This window comes from Emiliania huxleyi (genome assembly GCF_000372725.1).
Source record: "Emiliania huxleyi CCMP1516 unplaced genomic scaffold EMIHUscaffold_10, whole genome shotgun sequence".
NCBI lineage: Eukaryota > Haptophyta > Isochrysidales > Noelaerhabdaceae > Emiliania > Emiliania huxleyi.
Window position 1 is genome coordinate 618,832 of NW_005202427.1, and position 14,684 is coordinate 633,515.

At 66.6% G+C, this 14,684-nt stretch overlaps 7 protein-coding genes across 7 annotated transcripts; 5 read left to right on the forward strand and 2 right to left on the reverse strand.

The window, feature by feature from the left end:
- Positions 1 to 432: 432 nt before the first annotated feature.
- On the forward strand, positions 433 to 1,216 carry EMIHUDRAFT_351257 (hypothetical protein). The gene has a single exon (XM_005793644.1). The coding sequence runs from the start codon at positions 438 to 440 to the stop codon at positions 768 to 770; it is 333 nt and encodes a 110-aa protein (XP_005793701.1). The 5' UTR covers positions 433 to 437; the 3' UTR covers positions 771 to 1,216.
- A 1,400-nt stretch (positions 1,217 to 2,616) lies between these two features.
- EMIHUDRAFT_433296 (hypothetical protein) lies at positions 2,617 to 4,398 on the forward strand (the record flags this gene model as incomplete). The annotated part of the gene is made up of 1 exon (XM_005793645.1): positions 2,617 to 4,398. One exon carries the CDS (start codon positions 2,617 to 2,619, stop codon positions 4,306 to 4,308), a length of 1,692 nt encoding a protein of 563 aa, XP_005793702.1. The 3' UTR covers positions 4,309 to 4,398.
- Positions 4,399 to 4,449: 51 nt separating this feature from the next.
- Positions 4,450 to 4,883, forward strand: EMIHUDRAFT_199560 (hypothetical protein; the record flags this gene model as incomplete). Its single annotated transcript, XM_005793646.1, has 2 exons — positions 4,450 to 4,466; positions 4,700 to 4,883. 2 exons carry the CDS (start codon positions 4,450 to 4,452, stop codon positions 4,881 to 4,883), a joined length of 201 nt encoding a protein of 66 aa, XP_005793703.1.
- Positions 4,884 to 6,575: 1,692 nt separating this feature from the next.
- On the forward strand, positions 6,576 to 7,919 carry EMIHUDRAFT_199561 (hypothetical protein; the record flags this gene model as incomplete). Its single annotated transcript, XM_005793647.1, has 3 exons — positions 6,576 to 6,957; positions 7,114 to 7,228; positions 7,778 to 7,919. The coding sequence occupies 3 exons, from the start codon at positions 6,576 to 6,578 to the stop codon at positions 7,917 to 7,919; spliced, it is 639 nt and encodes a 212-aa protein (XP_005793704.1).
- Positions 7,920 to 9,614: 1,695 nt separating this feature from the next.
- On the reverse strand, positions 9,615 to 10,304 carry EMIHUDRAFT_54078 (hypothetical protein; the record flags this gene model as incomplete). Its single annotated transcript, XM_005793648.1, has 4 exons — positions 9,615 to 9,833; positions 9,898 to 9,996; positions 10,080 to 10,120; positions 10,184 to 10,304. Coding segments are annotated over 4 exons (480 nt in total), but the record flags the coding sequence as incomplete, so codon positions are not given.
- A 578-nt stretch (positions 10,305 to 10,882) lies between these two features.
- EMIHUDRAFT_351266 (hypothetical protein) lies at positions 10,883 to 11,278 on the reverse strand (the record flags this gene model as incomplete). Its single annotated transcript, XM_005793649.1, has 1 exon — positions 10,883 to 11,278. A coding segment is annotated over one exon (396 nt), but the record flags the coding sequence as incomplete, so codon positions are not given.
- An 818-nt stretch (positions 11,279 to 12,096) lies between these two features.
- EMIHUDRAFT_433299 (hypothetical protein) lies at positions 12,097 to 12,721 on the forward strand. The gene has a single exon (XM_005793650.1). The coding sequence runs from the start codon at positions 12,214 to 12,216 to the stop codon at positions 12,616 to 12,618; it is 405 nt and encodes a 134-aa protein (XP_005793707.1). The 5' UTR covers positions 12,097 to 12,213; the 3' UTR covers positions 12,619 to 12,721.
- The last annotated feature ends 1,963 nt before the right edge of the window (positions 12,722 to 14,684 follow it).

Sequence of the window (14,684 nt, forward strand, 5' to 3'; positions counted from 1 at the left end):
TCCGGCGCGACACCCGCCTCGCCCAGCACGCGCCAGGCGGTGCGAGCGCTCGGCAGCATCGACGGCTCGCGGCAGCAGGCGTAGAGGAGGGCGTTGAAGTTCAGTCCCGCCTTGACCAGCGCGGCCGGACCGTCGGCGAGGGCCAGGCCGCGCTCAAAGGCCGAGTAGGCGGCGGTGTTGTGACGGTGGAGGGACAGGAGGTTGGAGGTGGCGGCAAGCAGCGGGAGCGGGAGCGGCGTCACCGGGTCGATCGACACAAAGGCCTGCGCGGTGGCCGACGGGTCCTTGGCCTCGAGGCCGCGCCTCAAGCGCGCGACGAGGTCGTCGTCCGCCATCCTTGAGGGCTCAGCCCGCGGTGCAGCGCTGTGCGGCGCGAGCGGCGTTTTCTTTTATTATTCTGGTTTTTTTTCTTAGTGTGTTAGCCGCACGCACGTAGCATGAAGCGCAAGCCGGCTGCACGTCCCGTCGCAGAAGCAGCAGCAGCCCGCCCCGACGATATGTTCGGCCTGATGCTCGATCCGGTCGTGCCCGCCGGGCAGGCCGTCCCACCGCCACCACCAGACGCCTCCGTTGCTCCTGCTGCTGCGACGGCAGACGCTCGCTTCACGCTGCGTTCGGTGGTCTCCTTCGAGTCCAAGGCCGACGGCGAAAAGCTGCATCCGATCGATGCGAAACGAAAACTTGAGAAGTCGCTCGCGGAGATTAAGGCGGCGAAGCTAGCGAGAAGAGCGGAGCGGCAGGCGCGGAGACCGGCTGCGAGCAGAGCGTGAGTCGGAGCGCCTGTGGAGTCGACGGCGGCAGTGCTCGAAGAGGGAAGGAAGACGGCCCGCGACGACAAGCGCCGGCCCCGGCGGGCGTCACAGCTGGCGGCGGCTGGAGCGCTGGGACGCGGGCTGTTCCACGCGTGTCCTGGCGCGCTTCACCCGGACGAGCAGCAAAGGTGTCACCAGCGCCCAGGAGCTCGTCTCTGCCGCGACACGGCCGACGGGTGAACGGCGTGGTGTGTGTTTTGTGTAGCCCCGCCCCGCACTGCAGCGCATTTACCGGGACCGCTGCGAAATTGTTGCTCCCTCCTCCCGATCACCCCGCATGTGCCATGCCACCGGCCGCACCCCTGGCAGGGCCCCGCCCTGGTCCCTCTCCCTGGTCTCGTGCACGGCCTCCACGAGGGCCTTCTCATGCGTCGCTTTTATCCTTATATGTCAGTACGTACGGCTCTATCGGCCTCGTGGCCGCACACTAACCCTCAGCCAGCCTTTCACACCGAAAATCTCGGGGGGTTCCGCGAGCCCCGACCTCGGACAGAGGGGGATCCGATCGTGGTGCTGGCGTGTGTGGCGCACATGTGTGGCGCATGCGCCACACAGCTCGATGCTCACCCACTTTCTCAGCACATTCACGTCACACCTCGAGACCACGCTCCGAGGTACATGCACATACCATGTATGGCGAATGCGGTTGCGGAATCGGGAATGGGGAAAAGGATGCTCTCAGTCAGAAAGCTCGTCGGCTATGATTCGACGCATTGCGCCAAGGCCCAAGCTTGGCTTCCTCCACGTAAAATCCAAAGAAACCGGCATCGCAATAAACGAGGCCAGGCCCTCCCCCTCGTCGGCTGGCGGGTGACGGCACGGGCTTTGTCGGTGTGGCGGCACGCTCCTCCGGGATCGTGGGGATGTCGTCGTGGCGGGAATGCGAGTGCGACCGGGACGGAGTCAGGACGTCCCGCAGGCGCAGCGCGAGGAATTCCGAGTGGGCGGTTGCGGACGCGGTTGCGGACATCGACGCCATGGTCTCCCCGGGGCTCCCTCCCAGTAAAATTTCTGACGAATCGTCATTCCACATCATGACGTTTTTTGGATTTCGTCCGAGGACCTCCTACATGTACATGTACCCTCCTTTGGCTGAACAAGGTTTTCCTCTCGCACCCCGTCTCTTTTCCTTTCCTTTTTTCTCTGCAGCACCCTCTCTTTTCCTCTCTATTTTCCCGGGAAAACCATCAAATTTCCCGGGCTCTGAGCCGAGTCTGAGTGAGGCTTGAGCACTTGAGCACTGGATAGGGTCGATTCCGCGTGGTACGGGACCCCTCGATCGTCTCGCCCTCCCTCACTGGTATGTTCATTCAGGAGAGCCCCACCCGCACCTGCCCTGCAGGGTTCGTGAGTGAATTTTCACACTTTCACTTTCACATGTGAATTCATGTGAATTTCACATGAAACGTTTCGGCCGCCCCCGTTTCACTGAAAATTTCACAAGTTTAGGGTGCCCACAGGACCCAAAAGAAAATAGCTTTCCCGCTCAAAAAGGGACGCACGAGGCAAATCTGATGTTGGATTGTTCCAATAGGAGAGAGGCCTCTTCCGTCGGGGGACCGAGTTCATAGGAAACGAGGGTTTCCCATTGTGACCCGCTCGAGCGCGAGCGTGACACTGCACTTGGCGCCGACCACCTCTTTCCCGCCTGGGCGGGGCGGTGGGCGGGCGCGCGGTGCGGCGCGGCGTGTGCGTGTGTGCGTCTCCAACGAAGGACCGCTCGCAGAGGACCATTGGGTTTGTACTATTAACAACGAAGGCGCTCTCAAAAAAAGAAATCGGAGCCCGTACTACGAGTACAATGATGAGTGTGTCGCCCTCCCGCAAGCGCGCCCGCACCGAGAGCGACGGTGGCGGCGAGGAGGGGGGCGAGCCCGTGGCAGTCGCGGCCGGCTTCGAGGCGCCCATCTTTGGTGCGCGCGTCGTCGGCCAGGTCACGACGCTGGCGCTCGAGGGCGAGGACGGACCTCTGGCGTCCCTCAGCCTGCGCGGCGTCGCAATCGATCACGCGGGCGGCTGGTACGTCACGACTAAGAACTCGGTGCTGCACGTCTCGGCGGCCGGGCGCGTGCGCACCGTGGCAACCTGCGAAGGCGGCGAACTCTTCGGCCTCGCCATCAGCCAAAACGGCAGCGCGCTGTTTGTGTCGGACCTCGACGCCCACAAGATCCGGCGGGTGGAGGTGGCGACGGGTGCTGTGACGGCGATTGTGGGTAGCGGCGGAAACGGCGATGCAGACGGCGTGGGTGATGCGGCGCAGTTCGGCGAACCACGCGGTCTCACAATCAGCCCGGACGGCAGCGCGCTATTTGTGGCGGCCTGCGGCAACCACAAGATCCGGCGGGTGGAGGTGGCGACGGGCGCGGTCACTACGCTCGCGGGTAGCGGCAATGATGGCGACGCGGATGGCGTTGGCGGCGTGGCGGAGTTCTGCTGCCCATTCGGTGTCACTGTCAGCCCGGACGGCAGCGCGCTGTTTTTAACGGATTACGGCAACGACAAGATGCGTCGGGTGGAGGTGGCGACGGGCGCGGTGACTACGCTCGCGGGCGGCGAGGAAGGCGGCGCTGATGGCGTCGGCGGCGCGGCGCACTTCAACGGAGCACGCGGCCTCGCAATCAGCCCGGACGGCAGCGCGCTGTTTGTGGCAGACACGTTCAACAACAAGATCCGGCGGGTGGAGGTGGCGACTGGCGCAGTCACTACGCTCGCAGGCAGCGGTGCCAGCGGCAGCGCTGATGGCGTGGGCGGCGCGGCGCAGTTCAACTACCCAATGGCCCTCGCCATCAGCGCCGACGGCAGCACCCTCTCGGTCTGCGCAATGGGCGGCCTCCGCCAGGTCTGCGTGGCGGCGCCTCCTCCGCCTCCCTCCTTCGCGCCGCTCGTGGTTCCGCCCTCCACCTTCTCCGCCGACATGGCCAACACGTGGGGCGACGCCACCCTCCCCACCGGCCTGGTCACCTTCCTGGTCGGCGACGACGAGGAGCGCATCGAGCACGTGAGCAAGTGCGTCCTCTGCGTGCGGTCCGTGTTCTTTCGGACCATGTTTGGCATCGGCATGAAGGAGCGCGACGCCGCCGTAGTGACGGTGCGCAAAACCGACCTCGCCACCTTCACCGCCCTCGTCCGCTACCTCCTCACCGACCAGCTCGACCTCGGCGAGGAGGAGGGCGGCAGAGCGCAGCGCGCGCTCGACCTGCGGCAGCTGGCGCAGATGTACCAGGTGCCGCGCCTCGAGCTGCTCTGCGCGCAGGCGCTGCAGGAGAGCGTCGCGCCGGCGACCGCCGTGCCGCTGCTCGAGGCGGCGCACACGATGGGCGACGGGCGGCTCCTCGCGCAGTGCCGCCGCTTCGTGGCCGACCACGCCGCCGAGGTGCGCGCGAGCGGCGGCGTGGAGCAGCTGTGCGACCTGGGCGTGGCCAAGGGGCTGCTCGGCGACGCGCTCGACCAGGTGGCGGAGCTGAAGAAGGGGGCGACGCGTGCGGCGGCGGCCTGACGCGCCCCTGTGAAGAGTGCGAGCATCGACGCGCGCCACTCGTGTGTATACTAGACTGACCGTGCACTCAACAACAAACTAAGGGCGTAGACGTCTGACGTCCTTAAACAAACAAAGTGAAAACCGCGGCTGCTCCGCGCCATGTGCATGGCGTTCGAGTGAACGCCGTGCAGGCAGCCCGTGCCTTTTGGTGTACCCCGTTTGTGCCGCGTCCTGTGCCCCCGAGTTCATTTTATAAAGAACCGCGCCATTCGCTCTCACCTGGCAACCCTGTCTGCACGTCTCGCGCGCGCGTGAACAGGGCTCCAGGCCCCAAATTACGTGTGAGTGTTAGATTTGTTTGGTATTGCTAAAAATCTCGCCCCATCGAATTCTTTTTGTTCCGCGCCAGTGCGCTCCGGCACACCCACCACTGGCGCGAGGGGGAGCTGCTCATCTGGGACAACCGCGCCCTGCTGCACCGCGCGCTGCCGTGGGACGTCGAGAGCGTGCGCCGCATCATGCGGAGGGTCGTCGTGCTCGGCGATGTCGAGCGAGACGTGCCGCGGCGGTGGAGCGGTGAGGATGCGTGCTGAGCCGAGCGCCCGAGGTGGCGGTAGAAAGAGGGCGAGGAGTAGCCGGTGAGCCCTGTGTATACTGTGCAGGCTGTGCGTGTTTTGTGTGCGCTAGCAATGACGCTCGACCGAGACTGCGGAGTTTGCAGCCGCTGGTCCGTACTGCTGTGTCCAGCTGAGAGCGAAGAGCTCTATCGACTCGGTGCTGTGCACTCGCCTACTCTGTGTGCTACTCTGTGTCGACGCTCCGACTGTCGTGTGAGGTGTGCGTGTGAGCGTGTGATTCCGTGTGGTGAGTGCAGTGCTCTCGACTTCTCGATCAAAAAGAGCGCCTTCGGCACTACTCCCTCACGCCGCCGACGCTCCCCACGGCCGCTCTGGGGCAGAGCCGCCTAGAAGCGGAACATCTCCCCACATCTCCCCACATCTCCCCAGATCTCCCCATATCTCGGGCCCTAGAAGCGGAATGCGCACTCTTGTCTGCCAGCGAGCGCTCGAGAGGACACCACTCCGCTGTACTCGACCGTATCCACCTCTTTTCGCCCCGCCCCTCGTATCCCTGGGTCGTCCTTCCAAAATCCTCCTCCTGCAGGTGTGGACCCTGTCCTCCTCCCCCATCCCCGTTTGCTGCCCACCTTAAAACCCTAGTAGGTGGATAGTGTCGCTGTTTTCGAAAGGCGCTGACGGCCCGGCGCGTACCGCGCGACGCCCGGGCTACCCACCAGTGAAAGGCCTATACCAACCCTTCAAAATGACCTACTAACTTTGGTACACTCTCACTTTGATATTTCCCGCGGTGCACACTCAAAGTCCGGAAATCTCACAGACGCGCGCGTTTTGGCCGGCTACCCCATCGGGTCGCACGGAGACACGGGAAGGCTGCCGCAAGCCGCCTCCGGGTGCAGGGGCCCGACGCGGTAGGCGGGGGCAACAGCCCGGTAGCTGGCCGCGCCTCTCCGCCCCGCCCGTCGCCGCTGCACCCCTTGCCGCGGCCCTCGTCGCTGCTGCAGCGACGACAGCCGCGGCACGAGGTCAGAACGCGGCCTCGGAGAGCTCGAGCGAAGGCGCCGACGGTGGCGGCCGTGGTAGTGGTTGATGGTAGAAGGCTCCTGAGCCGTCGGGCACCACGCTCGACGTCGCCGAGGAGCCGCACCCGGCGCGAGCGCCTGCGCGTCGGCGGGTGCCACCGAAGGCGGGTGGGCAGCACCGGGCGGGGCGGCGGAGCTTCTCGAGGCGCGCACGTGCCCCGCGGGTCGTGCGCCGAGGCAGACGGCCGAAGAACCGGTGGAGTATCGCGCCCTCCTTCGCCGTGCCGCGTGTGCGCTGCGCCCGCTCGAGAGGCCGTCGAGAGCAGCGCGGCGCAGCCGATCCGGGCGATGAGCGTGCGCGGAACCGACCGGACTCGTCAATGTCCACTATGCGGGCATGGCCAGGCCGGCGCGGTTTGGTCTGGCGACCTACAGGGCGCGCACCGCGGTTGTGTCAACGCGAGATTCCGCGAGACCGCCTGTCTGACAGGTTATCCACCCACTAGGGTTAATCGTCAAGGGGCTGAGAATTTTCCGCACTCTTCTCTTGATGATGCAGGAATCCTTTGGACAGCTTCCCATGCTCAGAGACTTGGCCGGCCGAGCGCCCACGCACGGGTCGGCAGCCGGTTCGGCGTCGTCCTCCGCCGCGGCCGCGCCCGCGGCACCGCCCGCCGCGCCCGCCATGGCGATGCGGCCTCGCCGCCCGCGCAAGGTCGCGGACGGCTCTGGCGAGCCGGCGGCCCGCGGCAAGCAGCAGCACTCGAGGAGCGGAGCAGGTGAGTCTCGTGGCGGCGGCGGCGAGGAGAGCGACGGGGAGGGAGGGGCGCCGGAGGCCGGCGAGCCCGCCGAGAAGAAGGCGCGCTTCGTCTGGACGCCGGAGATGCACCTTCGGTTCGAGCGGGCCGTCCACAAGCTCGGCGTGCCGCACGCGAAGCCGCAGGCCATCCGGCAGCTGATGGGATGCGAGGGGGAGGAGTACGCGCCGACGCGGCAGAACATCAAGTCGCACCTCCAAAAGTACCGCCAGAGCCGGCAGAACTCGAGCCACGCCGCCGACGGGCCGAGTGCGCTCGACGGCGCTCCCGCTCCGCACGCACAGCAGCAGCAGCTCAACCTGCTGCAGCAGCTGGAGCTGCAGTCGAAGCTGCACGAGGAGCTGCTGCGGCAGCGGCAGGACCAGGCCGAGCTCGCCGTCCACCTCTCGGGCACTGGCCGCGAAGCGATGCGCCCCGAGCAGCTGACCCGCCTCGCGCAGCACGTCATGCTGCAGCGGCAGCTGCTGCACCATCTCTTCGCGCTGCTGCAGGCGCACACGGAGGACGTGATGCGCGAAGGGTCGCAGGCGCGCCGACGCCCCCCCGCCCTCGCCACTCCCCCACCTCTCGGGACACCGCCGACACCGCCGACCCCTCCGGCAGCGTCGCTTGCGCAGAGCTGCACACACGCCCAGCCAGACACGCACACAAACAGCACAGCAGAGACACAGACACACAGCACAGACAGGGCACCAGCAGCGGCATACGACAACATCCGCACGCACTCTCGCACGCACACCCGCGGACGCCCAATCTCGCCCCAACCTCGCCCCAACCTCGCCCCCCGTAGCTGGCCGCCAGCCTCTCCGCGGGAGGGGCAGGGCTGCCCCCCGTCCCTCGCCTCGACGCGCATCCGCCCGCAGGGAGCGACGGAGCGGCCGACCCAGGTGCCCCCCACCCACCCACCCCACCCACCCACCCCCGCGCGCCTCCTCCCCCAGCCTCCGGCCTCGCAGCCTGCCGTGGCCTCCGCCCGGCCGGGCTTCCCCCGCCCCCCCGGTCCCCATCCCGGACCCCCCCCCCCCCCCCCGGCAGCCTGGGGCGGCGCCTTCCTCGGCCTGGCGGCTAGCGGGCTCGGCGCGAGCCAGGCGGGCGCGCTGCAGGGCCTCTCTTCGCCGCTCGGGCAGTCCCAGCCCATCGACGTGCCAGAGGTATCTTCGCAGCTCGAGGTCTTCGGCGGCTTCGACGGCATGGACAGCTCCGTCGGCTGACGGGGCGCGGGGGAGTTGGCGCCCGCTCAGGGTCGAGACGCGCCTGCACTGCCGTCTCGGGAGTGGTTTGGCGCTCGCATGTGCGCATCGCGTCGGGAGTAGCATATGTGTGTGCACTGGTTGACGCGGGGGACGGACTACGTCGTGAGGACGGACTGAGAGCCAGCGAGAGGCCGGAGGTTTTATTGCAACGGATCGCTCGGTCGTGTGTGTGCGCTGTTGTTGTGTGCGCTCATTTTTGCCTGATCGATCGGGAACGAAGTCGATGTGTGTGGCTCTCCCCCCGCGCGCCCCGCCCCCGGCCCCGGGTTGTTGCACGAGTATATGGGCCAAAAGCGTCGAAAATGTCCCAAAAAGCGTGTCTCGAGTTTGTTGCAGCCCCACAGCCGGCGCGCGCTGCCGGGAAGCACCGCTCGCGTGTCGGCGGCACTCCCTGGCACCCAGTGAGTGCCGCGAACAGACCAGACCGATTAGGCTCGACGCCGTGCGCGCTGTGGGGCTGCAACAAACTCGCCGCCGAGCGTGCCACCGAAAGCGTCCCGGCAGAGGTGATGGAGTGTGAGACCTGAGGCTGCGGAGGTGACGCCTGAGGTACCGGCTCGTGCACGGCGACTCAGCCGGCGACCGCCACGGGCTCAGGCGAGACCTGTCGACGCGTTCCGGCTCAGCTTCACCATGGTCCTCGGGCGTCTGTCGACGTCAGGACCACCCATACAGCTCGAGGGTTTGAGGTCGCAAGAGCCAAGATGGTGGCGTTTGGACATCCCAACCATCCCACAAGACAGCCTGTAGGTGATGGCGGGACGGCGCAGTGTTTGTGGCACTCGGCAGTAGGCACCTGCGGCACGGCCCGCTGTCGGCTCTCGCGGGCTGCGGAACCGGCCCCAGAAGGGGACGGTCCGGGCGAGTGTGGCAGCTCCTGCGCTAGTATGGGCACCCTCTATCACAATACTACTGATCCTGGTCATTAGAGCTGCCAGGGATAGCGTCAGGAGCCGGTAGGAGTCAAAACCCCTCATATTTGAGACATCGTGGCCCATATACTCGTGCAACAACCCCCCCCCCGCGCGACATCTCTGTGGGCACAGACGGGTCCGACCCAGAGAGTCGTGCCGTATACCGCCGCTGCCGGGTGTGCGCACATCCACATGCGTCATGGCGCGACTGGGACTGCCGGGAGGACGTGGGAGGGAGTCAGAGGAGGAGAGTGTTGCCACCAGTCCGCCACACCGACGTGGCACATGCCAGACGACAGCACGACAGGGTCGTCACGATCTCTTCTGACTCCTCCGGGTAGGCTATTCCGACAGCTCCACCCGACGGGAGTGAGGAGTGGGTCACCGAGCCCAGGCAGACACAGGCTTGCCCAAGCCGCGTCACGGCTCTGCACGGGAGGCCGCTAGTGTCACCGCTGCCACGCCAGCGGGGTCCTGCCTCCTCCTCCTCCTCCTCCGCCTCTGGGAGTTGTGCTGCACCTCGCCTTCAGTGAAATCCAGAGTAGAGGCGGTAGGTCTCCCGGTTGGTGAGGCCGGTGACGCCGGGCAGGTAGCCCTTCGGCGCCGGCATCTCCCGCGCCGCGAGGCCGATGGCGGCGCTGTCGAGATCGCCCGCCTCGGCAGCGGCGATCACGTTCCTCGCGACGAAGGCGTTGAAGTTCTCCTCGACTCCCTGACGCGCCGAGGTCGCCTTGGTGCCCTCGTAGTACTCGGGCAGCGGCAGCCAGGCGGCAGCGGCGATCTCGCGTTCGCAGGCGCGGATCTCGGCGGAGAGCGGGGAGAGGAGGCAGACGCAGTACGCGTCGTCCCTCCCGAAGGCGGCGCCGTGCTGGTGGCGGAGCGCGAGCAGCGACTTGAAGCGGGACCGCACGCCCGTCTCCTCGAGCACCTTTCGAGGTGGTGCCAGGGGTGAGAGGGCCTCTCCTCCGCCCCGGCAGGGAGGCGGGAGGGAGTGGGCCGGGCGCCTCTCGCTCCACCGCCACGTCCAGCTCCTCGGCCAGATCCACGAGCCCTCCAGGCAACTTCCAGCTGCCCTGGGAAGTCGTCGTCGCCGCTCGCCGCTCCTGCACGACCAGCACCCCCTTGGGCTCACTGGGCGGGCCCAAAGGGGGCCCCTGTGAGTGGAGGCCCCACTGCATGCTTACAGCTGCCAGAGGAGCGGCACCTCGTGCCGCTCGTTGATGCACATGCCGCCGACGCCAACCACTGCAGCGGTGCGGCGGTAGTCAGTGCTGAGCGAATGGGAGGCGAGGCAGGCGGAGCTGCGACCGTGCGTGGCAAAGTCGGGCACCGGACAAGGCTCGTCCTCCGGCAGCCACGCCAGAAGCATCGCGCTCTCGCCGACCGCGTGGTGAAACCGGAAGCCGTGCGCCGCCGCGAGCGGCAAGACTCCACCTGAGATGACTGTGTGAGATGAACTTGTGCAGGCGAGATGAGGCGCAGTGGCAGGTCAAGCCTTGCGAGAGAGGAACTCTCATCCAGACGCCCTTGCGGTTGGCGTTGCGGACGGAAGCCATCACATTGTCAAGCTGTGCCGCAAAGGATGTCAGCTCGATGGCGTCCGGCAGCGTCACAGTGGCTCCGTCGAACCGCGCTTCAGACCAGGACAGCCCATTCGCGGCCTGGCACCGGCGGCGCAACCGCTGCGTCACCAGAGCGGGAGGCCTCGAGAAGACCTGCTGCGCAACGAGGCGAAACCGCGCTGAGTGCATGCCTGCCGGCTGCTAAATCCACAGCGGCCCCGCGTGCATTTTCTTTTTTTTTTGCATGTTCATTTGAACTGCGCCGGCCGGCGAAGCGAGTACAATGCTCGAAAAACGCCTTCAATCAAGCCTCACTACTCACTACTCTCTCCGCGAACCGCAGGAGGCGCCCGTCAGCGGCGACGCTGCCCATGCCGTGGTTGCCCCCCTCGATCACCTCGAGCTCAATCCCCGTCGCGGCGCACAACTTGACGGAGTCGGCGACGGGGATGGTCTCATCCGCGTCGCCGTGGACGATCAGGCACTGTGCCTTGCGCTCCGCGGGCAGCGCGGCAATCTGATCGACGATGGCCTCGATCGCACCGTGCCGCCGCAGCTCACTGAGCGCGGGGCAGAGCATCACGGCCGGCCCCGTCCATGCACCCTCCGCGATGAGTGCCGCGGCCACGGCGCCACCCCAGCTCGAGCCGATGAGCACGTCGAATGCGGCAGGCCCTGCATCGCGCAGAGCCGTGCGCTGGACATCGACGCACGCCTCGAACGAGTCGGCCAGCGCGCCGCCAATCCACTGGGACGGCCAGCGCGTGAGCATTGCTCGCGGGGACAGCAGGCCGAGCACGACGGAGTTGCGCTTCGTCGGGTTCCACAGGCTCATCGCCATGTCCGGCGCGGTCACCGTCGCGCCCTGACTGCGCAGCGCTCTCGGCTTGAAGCCGCCGGGCCCAGACTCCAGGCCGTGGCAAAAGAGCACGCGCATGTCGGCGTGTTGAGTCGCCACAGTACGATGCTTTGTGAGCTTCGGCGGGGAGCTCGCTTTGCCCGGGCTTTTTCTTTTTAGTACTAGTGCAACCGTTCAACTACAAGTGGCTGTGAAACATGGTGCCGAATATTTTTGTTTAAGGATTTTGACATTCCCGCCACGGATTCTCGCGTTAACGCTTCGCTCGACATCAACACCCTGCTTGTAGAAGCTCGAGTCCACGAGCCTGCGCAGCGAAAAAATCGATAAAAAATTGGCGGGACGGGGCACAAACGGGGCACAAACGCCAGGCTACAAAAACGAGGAAATCTTTGGACTTTGCCTCGAAGACGAAAAAAAGAAAGAAACCCCAGCCGAAACGAGGGATAGGGGAGGAGGACAGGGTCCCCACCTGCACGAGCAGGATTTTGGAAGGACGACTCGAAGACGGAAAAGAAAAATAGCAAGCAAAGGAAGAAACTCAAACTCTTGCGAGGACGGTGAAATTCTTTTTTCCCGCGCCAGTCCCGTGCCCAGTGTAAAGAAAGAAAGAAAACTGATCACCAAGGGAGGGATGGGAGGACGTGCCCTGTGCGAGGGAGTTTGGTTGTGCAAAAAAATCCGGAAAAAATTCTTCTTTCCCGACTCCTCTCCAACCGAGGGGGGAGGGGGGGGGGGGGGGGAGCCTCTTCCCAAGAGCACCACTTGGAGCGCCGCCACTACCACCCAGAGCGATGGTACGACCCCGAGGTTGCATCGGTTCAGCTGTCGCGCTAACTCTCGCCGCGCTCTCGTCGACCAATGCGGCCGTCGGCGTCGTAAAGTCTTGCCCTGCTTGAGGGCTCGACGCGCTGCCGATGGTGAAAAAATTCCTCAAGTCGCCGGGCGGCGTGGAGCTCTATCCATCCGTGAACATCGAGTGGATCAAGGGCCATGACCCGACTCTCTACGTGACAGGTGACGGCCCAGCGGAAGAGATCGGACTCGGCAAGTTCAACTACACACAGCTACACGAACTCTTCGCCCGCAAGTTTGGGCGCGTGGCCTTGCGAGATGAAGCGGCCGGCTCAACCTGGAAAAGGCCGGCTGCGGACGATGCAGGGTCGCCTGCCGGAGCAGGCAGCAGGAGACTCCTCTTCATGCTGACGGGCGGAGCGATCGTCACAGCGCTCTACGCTGCAGCCGCGCGGCGCTCTCGCGCCCGCGGCGGCTGGGACGCAGCGAACGACGAAGACGAGCTGAAGCAACGGCTCACGGCATGAGCCGGTCGCGTCACTCGTGCGCGCTCTCTGTCTTCTTCTGCGCGTTTGCGTCGTTGACGATTGTGTGCGTGCAGTATTTGAGCGCTGAGCCGGTCCGTCGGTTCGCGTCTCCGCGCAAGTCTCCGCGCGCGCGACACTGCGGCCGCACGTGCGCACACGCGCACGCACGGACACACACAGGCGCGTGGCCGGGTGGGCCAGTGGCCCGTGCGCTCGTGTCGACACGCCGCCGCCGGGCGTCAGGCGTGTGCGGCTGCGCGCTCGGTGACCGCGTGTGTCATTTCAAGGAAAAAGCCCGTATGCCTGACCGCCACGACGTCACCCTCCCGCAGAGCTCAGGTTGCCGCTGCGAACGATGCGGCGCGTCACGCCGTCCGGCGGCGGCGCGGTGCCCGACGTCATCCTGCGCAGCAAGAGCTCCGCGGCCGGCCTCTGCCCCGCCCGCAGCAGCGCGCCAAGCGCCGCGTTGTAGCAAGCCGTGTCCACGTCCGCCGCGCCTGCCGAGGCGAGCAGCCGCGCCGCCTCCCTCCACTGGCCCGCGCGGCCGTACGCCGCGATCGCCGAGCAGCGCGCCTTCGCGTCGAGGCGAGGGGCGGACCTGCCCGGCCCGCCCTGCCCGCGCAGCTCGGCGAGGAGATCGCTCGTCATCTCGGCGTCGCCGACGCGGGCGCACGCGGCGAGGGCGGCCGAGAGGGCGGGCTGGTCCAGAGCGAACGGGCTCCCCCCTCCCTCCCGCCCCCCCTCCCGCCCTCCCCCCTCCCCGTCCGCCCGCCCGCCCGCCGCTGCGCCGCCCCCTTGCGCTCGCAGCGAGCGGAGGAGGGCGAGGCCGCGCTCGGGCGTCCCCGCCCGCGTGCAGGCGGCGATGGCTGCGCCGACGTGCCTTGCGCTCGGCTCGACGCCCAAGCCGGGCAGCGAGCCCACCAGCGACACCGCCTCGCTCGCCGCGCCGGCGGCGGCGCAAACCTCGAGCACGACAGAGGCGCAGTGATGATGATGATGATAATAATAATAATAGTAATAATGATGATAATAGCAAACCTCGAGCACGACAGAGGCGCAGTGATGATGATAATAATAATAATAATAGTAATAATGATGATAATAGCAAACCTCGAGCACGGCAGAGGCGCAGTGATGATGATGATGATCATAATCATAATAGTAATAATGATGATAATAGCAAACCTCGAGCACGGCAGAGGCGCAGTGCGCGTCGGGGCGCGGCCGCGCGAGGGGTGTGGGAGGGCGGCCTCCTCGCGGCTGGCGGCGACGGCCCGACGACCCGCCCCCCGCCTCCCCGGCCCCGCCTCTGCCCGCCCCGCCTCTGCCCGCCTCGCCTCTGCCCGCCTCGCCTCTGCCCGCCTCGCCTCTGCCCGCCTCGCCTCTGCCCGCCCCGCCTCTGCCCGCCTCGCCTCTGCCTGCCGCCCCGCCCGCCGCCAGCTCGCTAAAGAGAGCGATCGCCTGCGGGGTCCGAGGCAGGCGCGTCGGAGAGGGTCGGAGAGGGTCGGAGAGGGCCGGGGAGGGCCGGGGAGGGTCCGGGAGGGTCGGAGAGGGTCGGAGAGGGCCGGGGAGGGCCGGGGAGGGTCCGGGAGGGTCGGAGAGGGTCGGAGAGGGTCGGAGAGGGCCGGGGAGGGTCCGAGACAGCGTCAGCGCGGCGCGGCCTCTCCTCTCGCCGCGACGCGGTGGGAGAGGCGAGGAGGAGGAGGAGGAAGAGGAGGGGGCAGGAGGAAGGAGAGGAGGCGAGGGGAGGAGGAGGAGGAGGGGGCAAGGGGCAGCGAGGGCGAGGGCAAGAGTTTCAAGGAGAGTGTGATGTCTCGCCTCGTCCACACGCCCGTCTTTGCGGTGCGCGCAGATGGCGGCGCAGTAAGCGTGCGCCTAACAAGGACGCGCACTCGGGCGTATCATGAGTCCGGCTCGGTCATAGCCAAGGCGCGGCAGGCGCGCGCCGACGGCGGCATCCCTCGCTCCGCCATCTCGCGCAACAAGCCCACCGCCTCGCCCGTCTCGCCTGTCATCTCGGGTCATCTCGGGTCATCTCGGGTGATCTCGCGCAGCACGCCCCCCCC

Coding starts and splice junctions, on each gene's coding strand:
- EMIHUDRAFT_351257 (XM_005793644.1), top strand. CDS start 438: ATGAAGCGCAAGCCGGCTGCACGTCCCGTCGCAGAAGCAGCAGCAGCC.
- EMIHUDRAFT_433299 (XM_005793650.1), top strand. CDS start 12,214: ATGGTGAAAAAATTCCTCAAGTCGCCGGGCGGCGTGGAGCTCTATCCA.